General features: G+C 42.5%; 1 protein-coding gene across 1 annotated transcript; it reads right to left on the reverse strand.

Moving 5' to 3' along the window:
• Positions 1 to 200: 200 nt before the first annotated feature.
• LOC139211746 (F-box only protein 33) lies at positions 201 to 8547 on the reverse strand. Its single transcript, XM_070842101.1, has 6 exons — positions 8024 to 8547; positions 5644 to 5754; positions 4340 to 4500; positions 4021 to 4229; positions 3533 to 3830; positions 201 to 769 (listed from the first exon to the last, which is right to left on the reverse strand). Exons 1-6 carry the CDS (start codon positions 8476 to 8478, stop codon positions 504 to 506), a joined length of 1500 nt encoding a protein of 499 aa, XP_070698202.1. The 5' UTR covers positions 8479 to 8547; the 3' UTR covers positions 201 to 503.
• Positions 8548 to 17031: the final 8484 nt, after the last annotated feature.

The raw sequence follows: 17031 nt of genomic DNA on the forward strand, positions 1-17031 counted from the left end.
AGAATTACACATTTCAGCAGACAAATTAAAAACGGTCATGAGTGAAGTTGTTTCTGTGGTCAGAGATTGCTGACTGGTATGACTTCAAACTGAATGAATAGCACATTTTAATTAAAAAATCCAGTTTTAATTGGATATTTTTAATTGGAAATGTAGTTAAAACATCACAGATTGAATCTGTTTTTCCAAGTTGCTGGTTAACTAAATAATAGATAATCAAGAGGCAAAGCAAGAAAATAGGGAATCATTTAGAAAACGGTAGGACCTGATTGTGTTCTAAAACCCCTGTGAAAGAAGCACAAAAAATAAAAGAAAAATAAAAACAATCTGCTCACATCAGTTCACATAAATGTAATTTATAGATTGTTTTAAGATCCAGTTTAGATTTCTCACTTAGGTCTGCTTTTGGTCTGGTTCAGAGGTCTGAGCCAACTTGGACCTGGTTGGTCTGGCCTGGTCTTGACACAGTTTAAGCTGTGACGTGTTGGATTTGCCATCCATGCCTACATGCCCATGCTGAAGGCGTGCAGCTCTCTGTGGAAGTGCTGGGTGGGTTCGGACAAAACCAGGCTGGAATCCAGGCAAGGGTGCCAGACGCGGCCGAGGCCCAGGGAAACCTCCTTGACCAGGTTGTGGACCGGGTCGCCCTCCATGCACACCGACTGGTCCGGGTCGAAGTCGATGCTCTCCTCAGAGACGGTCAGGACCCGGAGACTGGAGCCTCGCAGCCGAGAGATGGCCACCAAGTTATGGGACCATACGGTGTAACCTACAAAGAGCCATATTGGCAATAGTAAGAATAAATGATTGATATGCTATACAGCTTCATACTCAACATAACACCGGGTACAAACCATGACATAATATATGATGAATAAAAGAGAAAAACACAAGTTTGCTATTTTACAGTAATTGGGATCTCTTTTTCTCATTGATCAGTTCCTCCCTTCCCAAAGTTACCTAGATGGAAGCTTACTTTCTGAGCGACAGGTGGCAGTAGCTGAAGACACATAAATAAAAATCTAACTGTCTCGACCAAGTGCTGCACAGTATTTGAAAACATCAGCATTCCAGCACACTGATTTTACTTGGGTGGGTCACCCAGGTATATGAAGTATATTTGGCGACCAATTTTAGAATTTATTTTATTTGAAATCCATCTGAGAGGAAAACATCATCCACAATTGATTATCTAGTGGAGAATCTCCGCTCGCTCTGCCCCTCCCATACCTGTTCGCTCTGCCATCACCAGCAGGGTCAACTGAGACTTGCACATGCTCTGCACAGAGACACTGCAAACAATCTTTCTGATGATACATCAGAAGACGCATATACGCTGTATATTTTACAAGCGCTGTAAAAAAGCACCTCCTTTCCTCCTCATTATGCAACTGTTCCGACTTTGATTGTATCTTTGAATTCTACGAAAGCTACAAGACTCAGGAGTCACAGCTTACAGGCAGTTTTCAATAACAGCTCTCTGTAGCGTGTGCTGCTCACAGACTAGGACTGACATGTCAAGATGCTTCACATCCTGTCAGAGACAAACCACCTACAGGAGCCGCACCTGTTCTTCATTAACAGCACAAATGGATCAGCCACAACACTCTCTGTCTGAGCGACTGGAAAGTTAAAAGTAGGTTCTCCAACTTATTTTACAAGCACTTTTTTGTTATATTGGTTGAAATCCTCATAACAACCCAACAGCAATAAAATAAATTAATAATCTGATAAAAAAAAAGAAGAAAAAATCTGTCTGTGGTTGTCACAGGGCGGTAATAAAAACACGTCCAGTCATTTAATTTGGTCCAAATGAAAAGACTTGGCTGCCGATCAGCATGCACGCTGCAATTCTACACTCCCAGACATTTGTATCATGTGATCTATAATACTGTTGTCTTTTTCCACATTTAGGTTCCAGTCACTGCTACAATGAGGATCGTTCTGGAGGCAAGTGAGACCCCGCTCTACACATCACGCCTTGCTCACCTTCACCAAGACCTGGATGACCCAGGAGGACTTGGGGCCTGCAGTGTTGCCAGTGGGGAGGGGAGGAGCAGGCCAGGACAAAGAAACCAGGAGAGCTGTGAGCCAGATTCTTCAGAGATGTAAATGCATCCCTTCATACTTTAAAATTCTTTTTTTCCTTGAACTGAAAAATGTATACCAGTCCAGGTAAGGATTCAACAAACTGATACGGTCATTGGATATTGTTCGGATTCGGACTCAAATAGCTGGATTGGGTATCAGTGACAATGGGGCCGATCTATTCAATTCTATTCTATATTTATGTCTAAATGCGAGAACTACATAGTGTGTCGGCAGAGTGATGGTAGACTCATCCACTGTGCTTGAATAAAGAAAGAGGGAGCTAACAGCAAAGTGTCAGCTGTTTGGAGGCGTTTCACGCTTGTAACGCCAACAAGTTCTACGGCTACTTGCAATATCTTCAAAGCCAGTGCTCCGATGGGTGGCAGTAGCACTGCAATAAATAAAACAACCAACTTAAGGAAGCATCTCCACATTATTAATTTAGACTGAAGTTTGAATTCCTATTTGCACTAAACATTTACAAAGAATTTTGAATGTTTCTTTTTTTGATTTTGAATGTTTGATTTTTTTTCTATTTGCATTTTGCCTTTATTGGACCGACCACTGAAGAGCTGACAGGAAACAGGGAGGTGTGACATGTAGCAAAAAGCCCAGATGGGATTCAAACCCCGGCCGCTGTGGTAAAGCGATATACACGGTGAACTACCGGGGCGCCGTGGCTACATTTCAGACCTGTGGGAAACACTTGAACATGCTATTGAAAGTAAGCCCGTCTCTTACTTCCCACACAGGAAACAGCCATCACATAGACATTAAGCCCTAAATAGGCTTTAGTCAATGTTTTTAGGTTAACAATCAATGACATAACTGTCTTAAAGATGTCTCCTTTAGTGACCAACTACCAACAACTCCGCAGTTACCCAAAAGAGTTTTAGCTTCTTTCAGCTCATTGTTATTTTGTGCTGCCAGCAACGTAACTGTTTGGCCCACTCTCACCACTCTAATGAGCTTTGTTTCCAAATATAGCAGGAAGCTAAATATGCCTCTGTATGCTACCTGTACAGCACCAAGCACCAGACAGACAGTTTAGCAGCTAACTTGTGAACAAAGAATTTTGCAGCTAATGAGCCACATATTTTTCTCAGCAGTTGGTGGAGAACAAAAGGAAAGTGAATTCAACTGTTTGTTAACCCTGATAATATTACAATGTTGTATTTACATCTTCTTGTATTGTCCCCAAGTGGCCAAAAATCAATTAATGCAGGTTAAATGTTGAGCTTAAAATGATAGTGGCTGTTAATGGTCAGCCATGGTTATATCTGTCTTTGGAAAAGAGCTACAGTCACTCCAACCAAGACTGAACCAATTTACACACATACATTTGTGAAAATGACAACAACTTGTGTGTGCCATCACAAACGTTGAGTGAACCTGAAGTCACCTCGGTATATCACCCCGAAAAACAACCAGCTGAACTCACCGTGTATCACCAATACAGCCAGCTGAGTACATCTCCACGCCAAGAGGACCAGCGGGTCTTCGTTCCGATTGACGCTGAGGTCAGGGAAGTCGGGGTCATCCCTCAGGAGCAGGAAGTGAGTCAGCGTTTTGTTGTACTGCTGAGAGATGAGCTCCAACGTGGCGTCGGACACCAGCGTGCTGTAACTGTCGAGGTGGAGACGCTCCAGGGGAAGGCTAGGCTTTAGGACCCGGAGGAGCTCTGAGCTGTCGACCTCCAGGGCCATGATGTACACTCGCAGGTTGGCACTCACACGAACCTGGGGAGGATCAGGTAAACATGACTGATGTACGTGGTGACTTGCACTTGCAACTGAAAACTGGAGGCAGCGTGGCCGAGATCGTAAAGTGGCTATATAGCTGCTGGTTCATTGGCAAAGGGCATTTTATCAAACATTCACATCTTGGGAGGCCTACAAGGCCGAGAAACAAAGAGAGATGAGGCATTACCAGCGCTTTCCAATCGTCCTCTGTAGCAGTCCCTTCTAACGGTTTGAACTCCAGGGCGGCGCCGTTAAGCAGCAGGGAGAGGCGATGCAGTGGAGTTCGGCGTGGAGATGCCAGCAGACCACAAAGCTCAGATGTCAAATCAGAGAAATCCAGAGCCAGAGAATGAAGATTAGATAGACGATCCAACTCTGATGGTGAGATGAGGGGACCTGAGGAGAAGTGTTGTGGATTTAAACAGATAAAATCCGATTGTATTTTCAAATTGAAGGTGCAACTGCATTTATACAGTTGCAGGCAAACAGATCCCATCCACACATACCCAGCTGGTGGTCCAGTAAACTGAGGTGCTGCAGGGTCTCAGCTGAAGGATTTGACAGGCAGGCTAAGGAGCAGGGAGTCACCAGGCCCAGCATGAAACTACAAGACAACCACCTCAGCTGCCTGCTGTTAGACAACATCTCCATGAACAACTGCTGGATTCTGCAGGGGTAGGGTAATGAAGAGAAGGGGAAGGAGTATTAGCTTCACTTCACTTCACCAGCAAGACTACAGCTTCCTGCAACTTCATTTCAAGACAAATAACTTTTTATGGCAGTTCAAATCAAATCTGAAACTCATTTCATCCTGAAATTAAACCTGATGTGTGAAGAAAGGAACACAGGATTAAGATCAGGATGTTTATTTGTGATGGTGGTTGTGCAAACATGTGTAGATAAAGCAGAACACATGCTATGCTATTAGAAAATAGAATGTTTTTATAGTTTTCAAACATTCATGCAGCCTGACCAATTATATTTCAACACATTTTGGCATCATCTGGTTAATTTGAGGTTCATAAAAAACAGCCATCATCTTGATCGTGCCGAATCCTTCTGGCCTGTCCTACAAAGCAGAACCCAGAAGGTATGCACTGACATCGAACTTTCACGTGATACCACCCACCTCTCTACCACTGAGTTACAAAACAAACCCACACTGCTCGCTATGAATGAGCAGTACTGTGATGAGTGAAGAAACTCAGCATCAAAATAGGCAACGTTCTGCAATGTCTTATGGACAGCCAACAGGTGAACTGAGTACTAAAAATTGAGCATCCTGACATATAAAGGTAAATACATGTAGTAAAAGAAGTGACCGCACACTTAGCATGGCCCTGGAGACCCTGGTGACATCAACAGGCTTATTTTCTCAGATTTGGGAGTGCTGGCATGAACATTACTTCAGATTTGATTACAAATTCTAAAAAAAATGGCTATTGGGGCCAATATGCATCGTCATCTGCAACTCTCACTCTCTTAACAATTCCTCTTCATAGAGTGTGATCCACAAAGACTGCTGCACCTCAGCAGGCAAGGCTACATACATGATGATTAACTGTCATTTTATAAATGATCATTCTTCTGCAGGAAAGTGTGCTATCAGTGCTGTTTATACTCTCCCAAACCCACACAAACATTCACTGAATATCAAAAAAACAATAATTCTTTTGCAAATTCATGCTCTGTGATCAGTTACAGCGACCCCATGCTACAGTCCTTCGATGCACATCACCGCTCTATAGATAGAAACAATAGAGTAGCTGGAAGCTGAAAATGACTTTTATGTTGTTATGCTCAGGCTTACTCGTTGATCTTTTTATCCCCCTGGTGAATCTGGTGCAGGTTGGAGCTGTCCAATAGTCCCTCTTGCTGCAGAATGCAAGTGTCTCCATACAGACTCAGCTTCTGCAGGTTTCTAGAAGATGAGAGAGCAAGAATGTTAGAAATACAGAAAACAAACAAAAAACCTATTCCAAATTAGATTAATCTATGCCAACAAGTCAATTTAGCAATGTTTTAGATTTTGAGCTAAATGCCTTCAACAACCCTGGCCCTGCAAGTTATTTTCTTCTAGATTAACAGTGGTTAAAGACATCAGTATAGTGTGCTCGTCATTCATGAGACATATGTATCATAAATAAAGAATAACACCTCATTTGTTAGTATTGTCAAGTCAAGAACCAAACCTAGTCATATATAACCATAATTCTGAAGGGACGGCTTTATTTCAGTCATTATTGCGGTACTTTGTGTATCTGGTTCTATCACGTGTCGCACATTGGGAGTGCTTGGGACAGAAGCGGCAGTAGCTAGATTAGGAAATTAGTTTAACCATTTCCAATGCAAACATCTTCAGAAGGAGGGATACCCCTTAGATAAACTGTGGCCACTTTATGCAGCCGTATGTAGCCCTGATTGTGTAGATTGCAGGGCCGTTTCTTATCGTGACAGAATTATGGCTGCCCTGCACTTTGCTGTCTAGAGCTCTTTATATCCTGGTAGCCTGGCAACAATCAAGCAGCAGACTATATGCCAAAAGTTAGGGTTTTGGAAATGCAGTCTACGTAAGCATAGAGGTCACAGTGCTCCCAGTCACATTCTTCTAAGCAGACAGTCTGCCTCTGTTTTGACCATGACGTTGGAAGATCACTGTATGCAAGTTGTGAGAAAGGATTATCAACCACACGTGCAACATGCAGCTACAAGATATAGGCCTACCTACACGGTACCGTGTACATTATGTTTCACACAGCCCGCTTCCTGTTAATCAGCTGACAGTTAAGCTTCATAAAATGCCTCTGCAATGAAAACAGCAGCAGTCTCATGTGCGTCTACTTACTGTGCAAATCGCTAATAAAAAGAACAATGAGTTATCTATTCCAGTACCAATGGAGCTGGACCAAGGTCAGCGGAATAAAAAAACCTCACTTCTGGTCACCTAATAACACGAGGGGTTAAGTTAGATGAAATGTATCTTGATCAGCGGTCATCTGGCTTGAACTGAAAAATATGGTGAACAATAGATGATATAATGACGGCACTTTTAATTAGTCACACCGCTAAAAATACTCCCTTCTGACTAGAGTTGCTTACGGCAGTCTGTAACTAAAAACCTGAGCAGGGCCTTCAACAATTGCTATGCGACTTCCAATACAAACTGGTAATACAAGAAGTCAGCATTATTTATCGTTTCATACTGACTGGAAATTCTACAAATCCTGCACGCATCAGTGTAACATGAATCCACTACAGCTCAAACCATGCCATGGTTAGTGATCAGAGACACTGGTCAGGTCCATCAGTAGATTTTGTTTGTTTGTGGGGTTTTTTTGAACAGAAAATGTTGGAAACTGCTCAATGACAGTCAGTCAGACAACAGAGAAGGTTTCAGCCCCCTCAGCAGAACTAAGACATGAACTGCACAGCTTTGGATGGGTGCTATTTCACCACTACAAAGCACTGTAGAGAATAATGGAGAATGTGGGAGAAGGCATAATAGAGAGGGGTTCTACACTGAAATCAGATCCCTTAACTTTCAAAGTAAAGTCTTACAGAACAAGAACTTCCACAGCAGAAATGAGCCAAGTGGAGAGACATCATGCACGTATCACACAGGTGATCACATCCTACAGCATGCAGCGACATACCACAGCTAAATGTATGTAGGCATACAGTGCATATGTAGTGTGTCGGTGCTGATATCAGCAAGTCACAGCCAACAAAGCCTTCTCTAGCCACCATCGGGGTCGCATTGTATCTGCCGGTGTGAAGACCCCAGTGTACCACAGAAAATAGAACTGGCAACAAAAGAAGCGCAGACGAGCGTTTGACTTGGCGCTGACAATGAAGCACCGAGGCAGCGAACATCACACAAGCATCATTTCTGATGACTGTAAATGTAAAGCAGGCAAATACTGATGTACTAACAACGACTGGGCAGGTATGAAGACACCGCTGGCTCCCAACAGCGCCGCAGAGACATGACCCTATTACGTAACTCCTAATGTCAGGGTTTGTTTGTAGCTAACTAAGCTAGCTAGCTAGCTGCTAGCTTGCTGCGATGCTCCCAATAATTTCTGGGGAACAACAACAACAACAACAAAAAGCAGACGGTGTCGTGTGCATATCTGAAACTGAATAAAAACAAACTCTCACAGAGGGACTTCGGGCCAAGTTAACGTTACCTGTTGTTGCGGATGCTGGTGAACACGCACAACACCTGGTCCAAGTAGGTGGCCATGGCGTCTCTCCATCGCTCGGAGAGCTGCGGGTCGCTGTCGGGACCGGGGGGCTGGTCCATCCTGGTGGACGACGGGTCGTTGTTGAGCGGGCTGAGGTATCCTTCCACCGGTGCGAGCTCCAGCTGCAGCTCCCGCACGAAGGAACCGAACTTCCGCATGAGGAACTCCAGCCTCGGGGTCTCCTCGGAGCTGGAGCCGCCGCCGCCGCCGCCGCCGTTACAGCCACCACCTATCCGCAGTTTGAGCTCGGTCCACAGCGCGGGGTAGAAGAGACACTCCCTCCATCGTGAACACACGGCCGAGGCCCGGAGCTTGTCTCGGTCGGACAGAAAGGAGAAGATGTGGACGATAAGCTCGCTGGGTAAAGCCATGGCTCCGACACCCCCGCACAGAGCCATGGCGAGCTGGGAAAGCTGCCGTCCAAAAGCCAACCAGATACAGAAGAAACCTTACAACCGTTTTTTAGGAATCGGTGCTGCGGCGGCGGCGGTGAGAATCAGCAGCGCTTCTTCCTCCGGGTGAAAACAAACAGCTTTGCCTTCAATACTATCGGACCGTACCACCGCCTCCCGCTGCACGGGGTTCAAAACAATCCTCTTTAATCACACAAAAATGCCTGCACGCAACGCCTATCGTTGTGTGTGTTCGTTAAAATGTCTGTATTAGTCACGCAACTATATCGAGGCTTTAGTGATATTTTCAAACAGATTTTCGTTAATCTGTGGTTGCATCGCCCCGTTGTCAAGTGAATGGTTTAGTCCTGAAGTGCCGTTATTTTTGCCATACTGCCGTGCTCCGCGGGGGGGCGGTGTTTCACTCACACACAAGCCAGCATGTGATCTTTATTTTGGAGATGGTCTTCCCACCCAGACAAATCCCACGAGTTCACACCCGCTCCAGTGAGACAAGACGGAGAGAGAGTGAGCACAACAACAGCACAACAACAACAGCACAACAACAGCACAACACGGCCATAATCATCGACAGTATGACAATGATATGTGTCTCAGAGTAGCAGAGGTGCTTATTGCACGGCTGCTGCACTGAACTGAAGTGTCAAGCTTGTCTGTGTCCCTGAAGTCACACCTATAATCCTCACTTCAACCTTCCAGTAAAGAAACAAATTGTTTCAAAAAGAAGCACAACACTCGACTTTCAGCCATTTAATTAACAGCAATGACTTTCAACAAATGTTTATTGGATCAGTGTCCCCCTTATTTTTTAAAGAATGCCCAACGCATAAATATTACTCAATTTTGCTCTAAGAGAGCAAGGTCAAAGTTAAAAAAGTCAAACAACTTGTTTACAGATATCAATGATACCGATTACTACTCTTTTGAACTAGTATTGACCAGTGTCAGCAGAATACTCCTACAGCATCCAGACTTAATAGCTTGATTTATGAGGAGCACATTTAAAAATGTTTAAAATTATCAGATTTTTTCACGTCAATCAGGTATTAATGTACCCAATGATTCAGTCCTCATCATTAATTTAGAATGAGGTTCTGACTCTTGTGGGTGCAGCTAACTTTTTAATGAACATCACAGTTCGACATAAATGTTAGATTTCCTCACATTAAATGTTTTCCACAAACACGATTAATCAAAGCACCTCACCCGCTCTTGTAGAGCTGGAAACTGAGACACTTTAAGTCTCACTACCTGTGCAGGTCACCTTTCCACCCATGATGTGTCAGTTTTATACTTAAAACATTTGGGTTGTGGTAGTCGTTACGTAAAAGTGTTATCTAACGGTCTAAGAGAGGAGGACTTTTATCTTTGATGCATTAGTTAAAGTTACTGTTGACTAATTTATGCCAGATGAGATTTATTCTCTTTAAAGTGACGATGAAAACACATTGTGGGAGCCTAACGACCTTAATATGGAAGATGTTCCAAAATGAAAACGGCTTACTGCACGTCAGAGCTGAAGTCTGGGCCCACTTCAAAAATAACAAAGAGAATATAATGTGTTTTGTGTGCTCCATCAGGCTTCCTCAACAATTAGGAGGTCACTCACAGGTATGACATTTAAAGTTTAGCAGTAATAATAAAAATTATTACAAGGTTTGCAGCCTATTCAAAGATAATAGATAGATAAGATAAGACTATGTACAAATAATATGCACATATATACTCATATTCAAGACGGACCTCAGTACAAATAGACTTTACAGTTACACTAAGGAACAAAGCAAGGTCATATACACATAATATAACAAAGTACAAAAAGAACTGTCAAAGAACATTCATCCATTTATAAATCAAACTTTGACAAAACTACGGGGAAAACAACTAGAAACGATGAATAAACTAAATTAATAAATACTTCATTAAAGTATAAGTCAATGTAATTTAAGTTCTTAGAGAGAAAAGCCACTTAATTCAAAAATGTATTCATACATTTAGGAAAGGCTGCTTATCCATGTTTTTTTCCACCATAATATGAAATGTAATTCTTCTTCTTCACTTCACTGGGACAGGGCTGACAGGATCATAGATAATAACTAAATATGTTAATATTGATATTATTTCCATTTTCAAAGTGCCAAGAAAAAGTATGAAGCTTTTCTTAACATATCCTAGTTTCACCAGAAAAAAAGGAATTTTATCGGCTGACAAATTTGAATTTTTGCCGTGCAAGTGTTCTCTCGGATAGAGGAGCTGCACCCTGTTTTATAAAGCAATAAACGGTTTGAGTTATAGGTCTTCAGGATCCTCATATGAAAACAGTTGTCTGATTTAGTGAGACAGGATTCTTTTGCGTTCAAAGTGTGCATTTACCGAGAAACAAGCAACCCTGATGTCCATCTGCTCAGTCACACACATTTCATGGAGACCTTTAAACTGAAAACATGCTGCCAACTGCCGCTCAGGGAGAAACTACTAATAAAACATCCACCTTCTATAGTTTATTTGTGAAATATATGCAGTGCGATTTTTTAAAAATGCATTTGTCTTTACTGATTCCACACTGGTGCCTAAACATAGTGGGTTATTTTGAGATAATGATGCATTTGATGTTAATTTATTCATCTCATTCATTCAAATAAATACGCTGCTTGTGAGTGTTGTTATTTATGGAGCTCAGTATCAAATAAACAAGACGTTGTCAAATAACAATCATAGGAATTAATTGGATGGATGAATGGCTGGATATAAAATAACAAAAAAGAACCATGTCTCTATTTTTATTTCATAACAACATTTTCCAAATAAAACTTTTATTTCATGTCACTTTTTTTTTTTACATATATTTATGGTAATGTCACTTTTCATGATGGTAGTGTTATCATCGCTCTCTCACCAACAACTGCTATAGCTAATTAGCGTCAGTTAGATCTTAGTAGCTGTCACAACAGTGATGCCAAAGTAACTCAGAGTCAACCAACTAGAGTTTGCTGTAATTAAACACACATACACAGCAATTAATCTATTCCTTTTATGTAGCTTTACATGGCGGTTTACACATAAGACCATAAGAGACACACTCTCTGTATTTTTCATATTCGTATTATGTGTTTTTCTCTGAGGAATTACAGCTGACATAACTGTGAAGCAACCAGCTAACTAATCCTGTTAACACTTTCCCTTCACTTCAACGCCTGATAAAAATCACTCCTGCTGTAAAGATGGAAGGGTGAATGAGGACAGAACATGACAGGACTGGTTGATCTACAGCTGTATCGTGTGTTCAGTGTGGCTTGGAAATGTAGGTTTCAGTGTGTTTTATCTGTTCTGTGTTAAATCAGGCTGCAGAGTTTCCTGCTGGTTAGTGAGATCATCTTTTTAGCAGAAGCTCTGGGTTCCTACTTAAGTGTCCTTGAGCCAGATACTTAATCCCACTTGCTGGCTGATCCTGCACCCTAACCACAGACACACTTTCCCTCTTCAGAAATTAAAGTACATCACATCAAATAAAGCTCAATGTTGTTGAATACCAATGTGCAGCAGGGACGTGCCACAACTATCAATCTCCACTACCCAATTGTGAGATAATCTGTTTTATTTCCACCTGCAGAGTCTGATGGCAGCTGCTACGGCTCGCATGTTGATACCTTAATGATGCTTCACACATCACTCTGTGGTAAAGATAAGTGCTTCCCTCCCCATGATTAATTTGTGCCTGTAAAAAAACGAGAACAAAAGAATGTTGATTGCAGCCAGGTTTAAGTGGTGAAAATTGAGTGACTGCGGTCACAATGACAGAAAGAAAACTATTTATTATACTTGCTAGTGTATGCATTTCAGTTGTGGTTTCCAATAACAAGAGCCTTTACCAGTCTAGCTCCTTTGTTGCCAATCAGTGACATCCTTAGAAACCATCTCCATGCTCTGATTGCTTGTAGATGTTTTGGTGTCTTCCCCTGAATGCTCATCAGCTTCTGAACTTTTACAGCACAGATATTTGTAGCTTCATTGCTCTGTACTATGCTGTGACGCCACCAAGCCAACACCCTGATACAAAAAACAAGAGCCATTTAGCTTGCTCTTCTCTATCAATCTATCCCTATGCGTATGCAGAGCTGGTTTGCACGTTTGACTATTTTCAAATAGAACACAGTGCGCTGTTTTGTGGATCCACACATTCAGTGTTCAGTGTTGTGAAGCTCAGCCCTGCACGCGAACGGATGCATTTAGTGCTGAATCACCTGGTGTCACAGCCTGCTGCAGCTCCACCTCAAAACACCGGGTGGAGGTAGAGCTCCACAGCTGACTGCTGCTGTCTCACTGATATTATAGCTGCTACAGGGAGGGGAGGAACTAGTACACAAGAAAAGGGAAGATAGATAGACTTAGATGTAAGTCATTGAGGATAGGGGGGCGGGGTTGCAGGTGGCTGACATGTGAGAGTGAGGAGCTGGGGCTCAGGAACATCATCAGAGACTCTAGTGTGGAAAGTGGTCATTCTGAGGAAGACACTGGCTCACAGGCGGCTCCTTTAATGTCAACCGTGTGATGAAGGACTACGTGGAGAGGCCCGACAGCCAGCTGGCCTTCAAGGTGAGTGTGTTGTAGAAGCTCATCCACGGCCAAAAGCAAGGATATCATCGAAAATACAGTGCTGCTGTTGACTAGACTGTATGAGGCGTACAGAAGCCAAAATCAGGTATGAATAAGGGATTTTTTCATTATTGCATTTGTAAAGTATACAGTTAGCCCAACCTCTCTGGGTATAAAATTGATTTGTGGTGCGCAAGACAGGTAAGACAAGGGGGAAGCAAGCGACAAGCACACCGTTATATGTGCAGCACCAGCTGAGTGATCCTCAGTAAGGCATGTTTCCTGGGGAAGACTGAATTATTACTTGAATCAATAACATGCAGAGCTGAAAAAAAACAGCATCAATACCAGTGGATTTGTGAACAGAATCAGAGATGTTTCAGGCACTAATGCCTGAAACAATATTGAATCAATATTCCTTCCGTATGATTCCATATGCAGGACATATGGAAAGGCCAGAAGATCTTGTTTGGAGATAAAACAAGGGGGGGTCCTGACCTCTGAACTTTCCTTCACAGAGCATCCCACTTTGAGGTGTTGTTGCTGATATTATCAGAAAATCCTACTGAAGACGTGATGATGCACATTGTAAATGCATTTTGAGAGCGACAATCGTTCACCGAAATGTGATGTTGACACAATTTGCAATCTGCGTCCAAGCAGCGCTCACAAATCGCTTCTGTTTAACCGGCCTTTAATGACAAGACGAGATGACTGTAATGAAAGGGCTCCTTCATTATGCTCAGAAATAAATGTCATGACCTGACTGGACAGCATAAGAACCCAAGCATCAAGCATGTTTAACCGGTTTTGTTTTAAACACCTATACAGCAGCCAGCAGCTGACAGATTAGAGAAGGGAAACACCTTGGCAAGGACACCAGCCTCCACAAAGACTTGCATGTCCTTTTTTTCTCTCTGTTTACACCCATCGAAGAACATAGGTTTGGTGGCATTTGCAAACACATTAAACTCTACAAAAACTTTCACAAGCTTGTTTTCATGTCAGATATGTGTGACATGTGTGACATATGTGACAATGTGGGAAAGTAGATAGATTACGTCTTCATCTCTTTGTAGGAGAGCCCAACCCACATTCAGACGCCCAGGTTAAGTTTTACACACACAAATCTTCTTACAACTCCAGGACGTCTGGTACTTTCATTTTCTTCAAGTGGAGCTTCGGCTTTAAAATAAGACTATGGCCTCCATTAAGATAAGACAATAGTGATAAATGCTGTGAATGCAAATTCGGCCCATCAGGGTTGAGTGCATTACCCACGAGGAGTGATATGCAAAATTGCTTAGACCACTCATGGTGACACGGTATTGCTGTCGTGATGCGATTTGCAACCCATGCTGAGATACCGTGCTTGGGATGTGGTTTCTCAGTCGTCAGTAAGAAACATGACTCAGACATCCTTGACAAACCCAGAACACTTTGTTTATTAAGGAGGCTCTCCTCAAAGAACAGAACTATAGCTGCTTGTTAAGTGGTCAAACTTTGACATATTTTTCACTTGTAAGTAATCGTAGAAGTAAAGTGTTTCCAAATGTCACCAATAGAGAAGAAAATGTAAGGTAATCGTATCCGTTGAGTGTGTTTTCATTGTCTTGTCCAGTTTTCTTCACTGTCAACGGCACTGCGACAGAGCAAGTGTTTGCATCCAGATGCACCCACACCCGGAACGCAAGTCCTCATTATGTGAAAACAGTCAAATGCTATGCATGAACTCTAATCACAGAAACAAAATCACCAATTTTTAGAAAAGGGTCAAGTATCAGTCCAGAAACCGAACATCATTAGTGAATTGGAAAGAAAAAAAAGTTTGCTTGGCCTAACTTTAGTCTAAATAGTTGAAAACGTGTCACGTGTTGTGTACACCGAGGCAGTGAGCCTTTCAGGCTTTGAATGGGAGGAAGGACAGATGGACACGCTGGCTGTCCCAGAAATGTTTGCGCTGCTATGCAACAAAGCACACTCGGGTGTAAAATCTCAAACTAATTTATTCCATGAAAACATACAGCTTCCCCCGCTCACTGTCAACAAAGCAGCAGCAGAACAGCCTTGTGTAAGGACCTCAACTCCGTCCTGCTTTCTCAGCCTTCCCAGTTGTTGGTTACTTGGCATACTAATTCACATCTTTGGAGGCAAGCATGGATAATTAGTTTAAAGAATTTAAAAACACAAGGACAAACACAGTTCAAATAAAATATCAAGTGGTTTTACAGATTCTGACGTGATTCATTTGCAGGTTTTCTTTTTATTTACTTAATTTGTTCCAATGTGGATCAGTTGCACAGTTCATAAAAGCTCTTAGATCTACACACACACACACACACACACACACACACACACACACACACTCACAAAGAAACGTGACATTGTGCTTTTGAGTGTGTGAATACAGTTTGCTTTATGGTTGTTTTAATGGAATTGATGGAAAACCATCATGTTGCAAAAAGCAGTGATTCGATCCATCATTAAAACAACTCCAAGACCAAAATCCAGAAACATAATCGAACTGAGAGTTGAGGTCACCAGTTCTGAGTGGAGGAGAAGGAGTGGGAGGGAGTCAAGGGAGACAGATGTGAAGTCAGGGAACGAGGGAGTAAGGTGACATGGGAAGGTATGCAAGGGTGAGAGGGTGAATAAAAAAGTCTCTACTAAAGATTAAATAGATGTAAATGGAGAAGACCAATTTAGCCAATGGGTGTAAACAGCATTTTCCAAAGAAAATAACTACATGAAACAATTAACAATAGACACCAGTTAAATATAACTTATGTGCTTATTTACAGTATGCTTTGCCTCTGCTCAAAGAATTCATGTCTCAACATTAACATATTGAATATGTTGTTTACTCTGCATGATAACATGATCCTGAGTTAATACAATAACTGCATCTGCGTCAAAGTTTGCAGCCATCTGCCGCCATGACGTCACCTCCAAACAGACCTGAGAGAGCAATAAAACCTCTGCCACAAAACAAAAAAGCCTTTGATATGTACACTGAATCAAACTGTGGGAAGCCCATGCTAACAATAAGCACAGCAACAAACTCAAACTCAAACTAGACTGAAAAATATATAAATGCACAAGGAGCAAATATTTATACCCGGCATGTTGTTGGGGAGTGAGCTCCTGGAGAGGAGTCACCATGTTCTTAATAAGCTGCCGACAGCACTGACTAGAAGCTCAGCCCCAACCCATGAAGCGATTTCTGAGCCGACAACTGAAATGAAGAATGACTGACCACGAAGTTGGGAGGGCTAGGAGCAGCAGCACACGCACCACTAACACAATTATTTCTTCAAATAACTGAAACAAGAGCGAAGGTGAGAGGAGCCACATTACAAAGCCAACAAGTTTTTGTAATCAGGAGAGCACCAATCTGCTTTGCCCTTCCTGTGTGGTGTAGCAGAGTAATTGCTCTGCTGCCTGAAGTCAAAGCCACAACTTGCGAGTAAAGACAGGGGCTTTCTAAAGAAGAAACATGCCGGCTTCCTCTGGATATCAGCTAGTTAGAAGATTCCCACCGAGCTTAATCACCAGCGTCCCACTGCTGCAGGACTTCTGAGGCAGAAGCTTCTTCCAGATTAAACTGCCACAGTTTACTCAGGCAACTTCTTTTCCCAGTTCCCTACCAGCCAGATGTGTGAGCCCAGGTGAACTTTTTAGGGCCAAACTGTTCTCACTCGCTCCAGTAATCTCCAGCAGGTGAAGCCTTCTAATAAATGGTAAATGAACTGCACTTGTATAGCTCCTTTCCAGCCCTCCAACCGCTGAAAGCACCCATTTACACACTCATTCGTACACTGATGGCAGGGACCACCGTGCAAGGTGCCAACCTGCTCATCAGGGGAAGCTATCAGGGATAGAAATTTCTGATTAGTGGAGCCTGAAGACGGAGAGATGGGAACATGGAAGTAATTATTCATAAGC

The sequence above is a fragment of the Pempheris klunzingeri genome, chromosome 13 (assembly GCF_042242105.1).
Source record: "Pempheris klunzingeri isolate RE-2024b chromosome 13, fPemKlu1.hap1, whole genome shotgun sequence".
Classification (NCBI taxonomy): Eukaryota; Metazoa; Chordata; class Actinopteri; order Acropomatiformes; family Pempheridae; genus Pempheris; species Pempheris klunzingeri.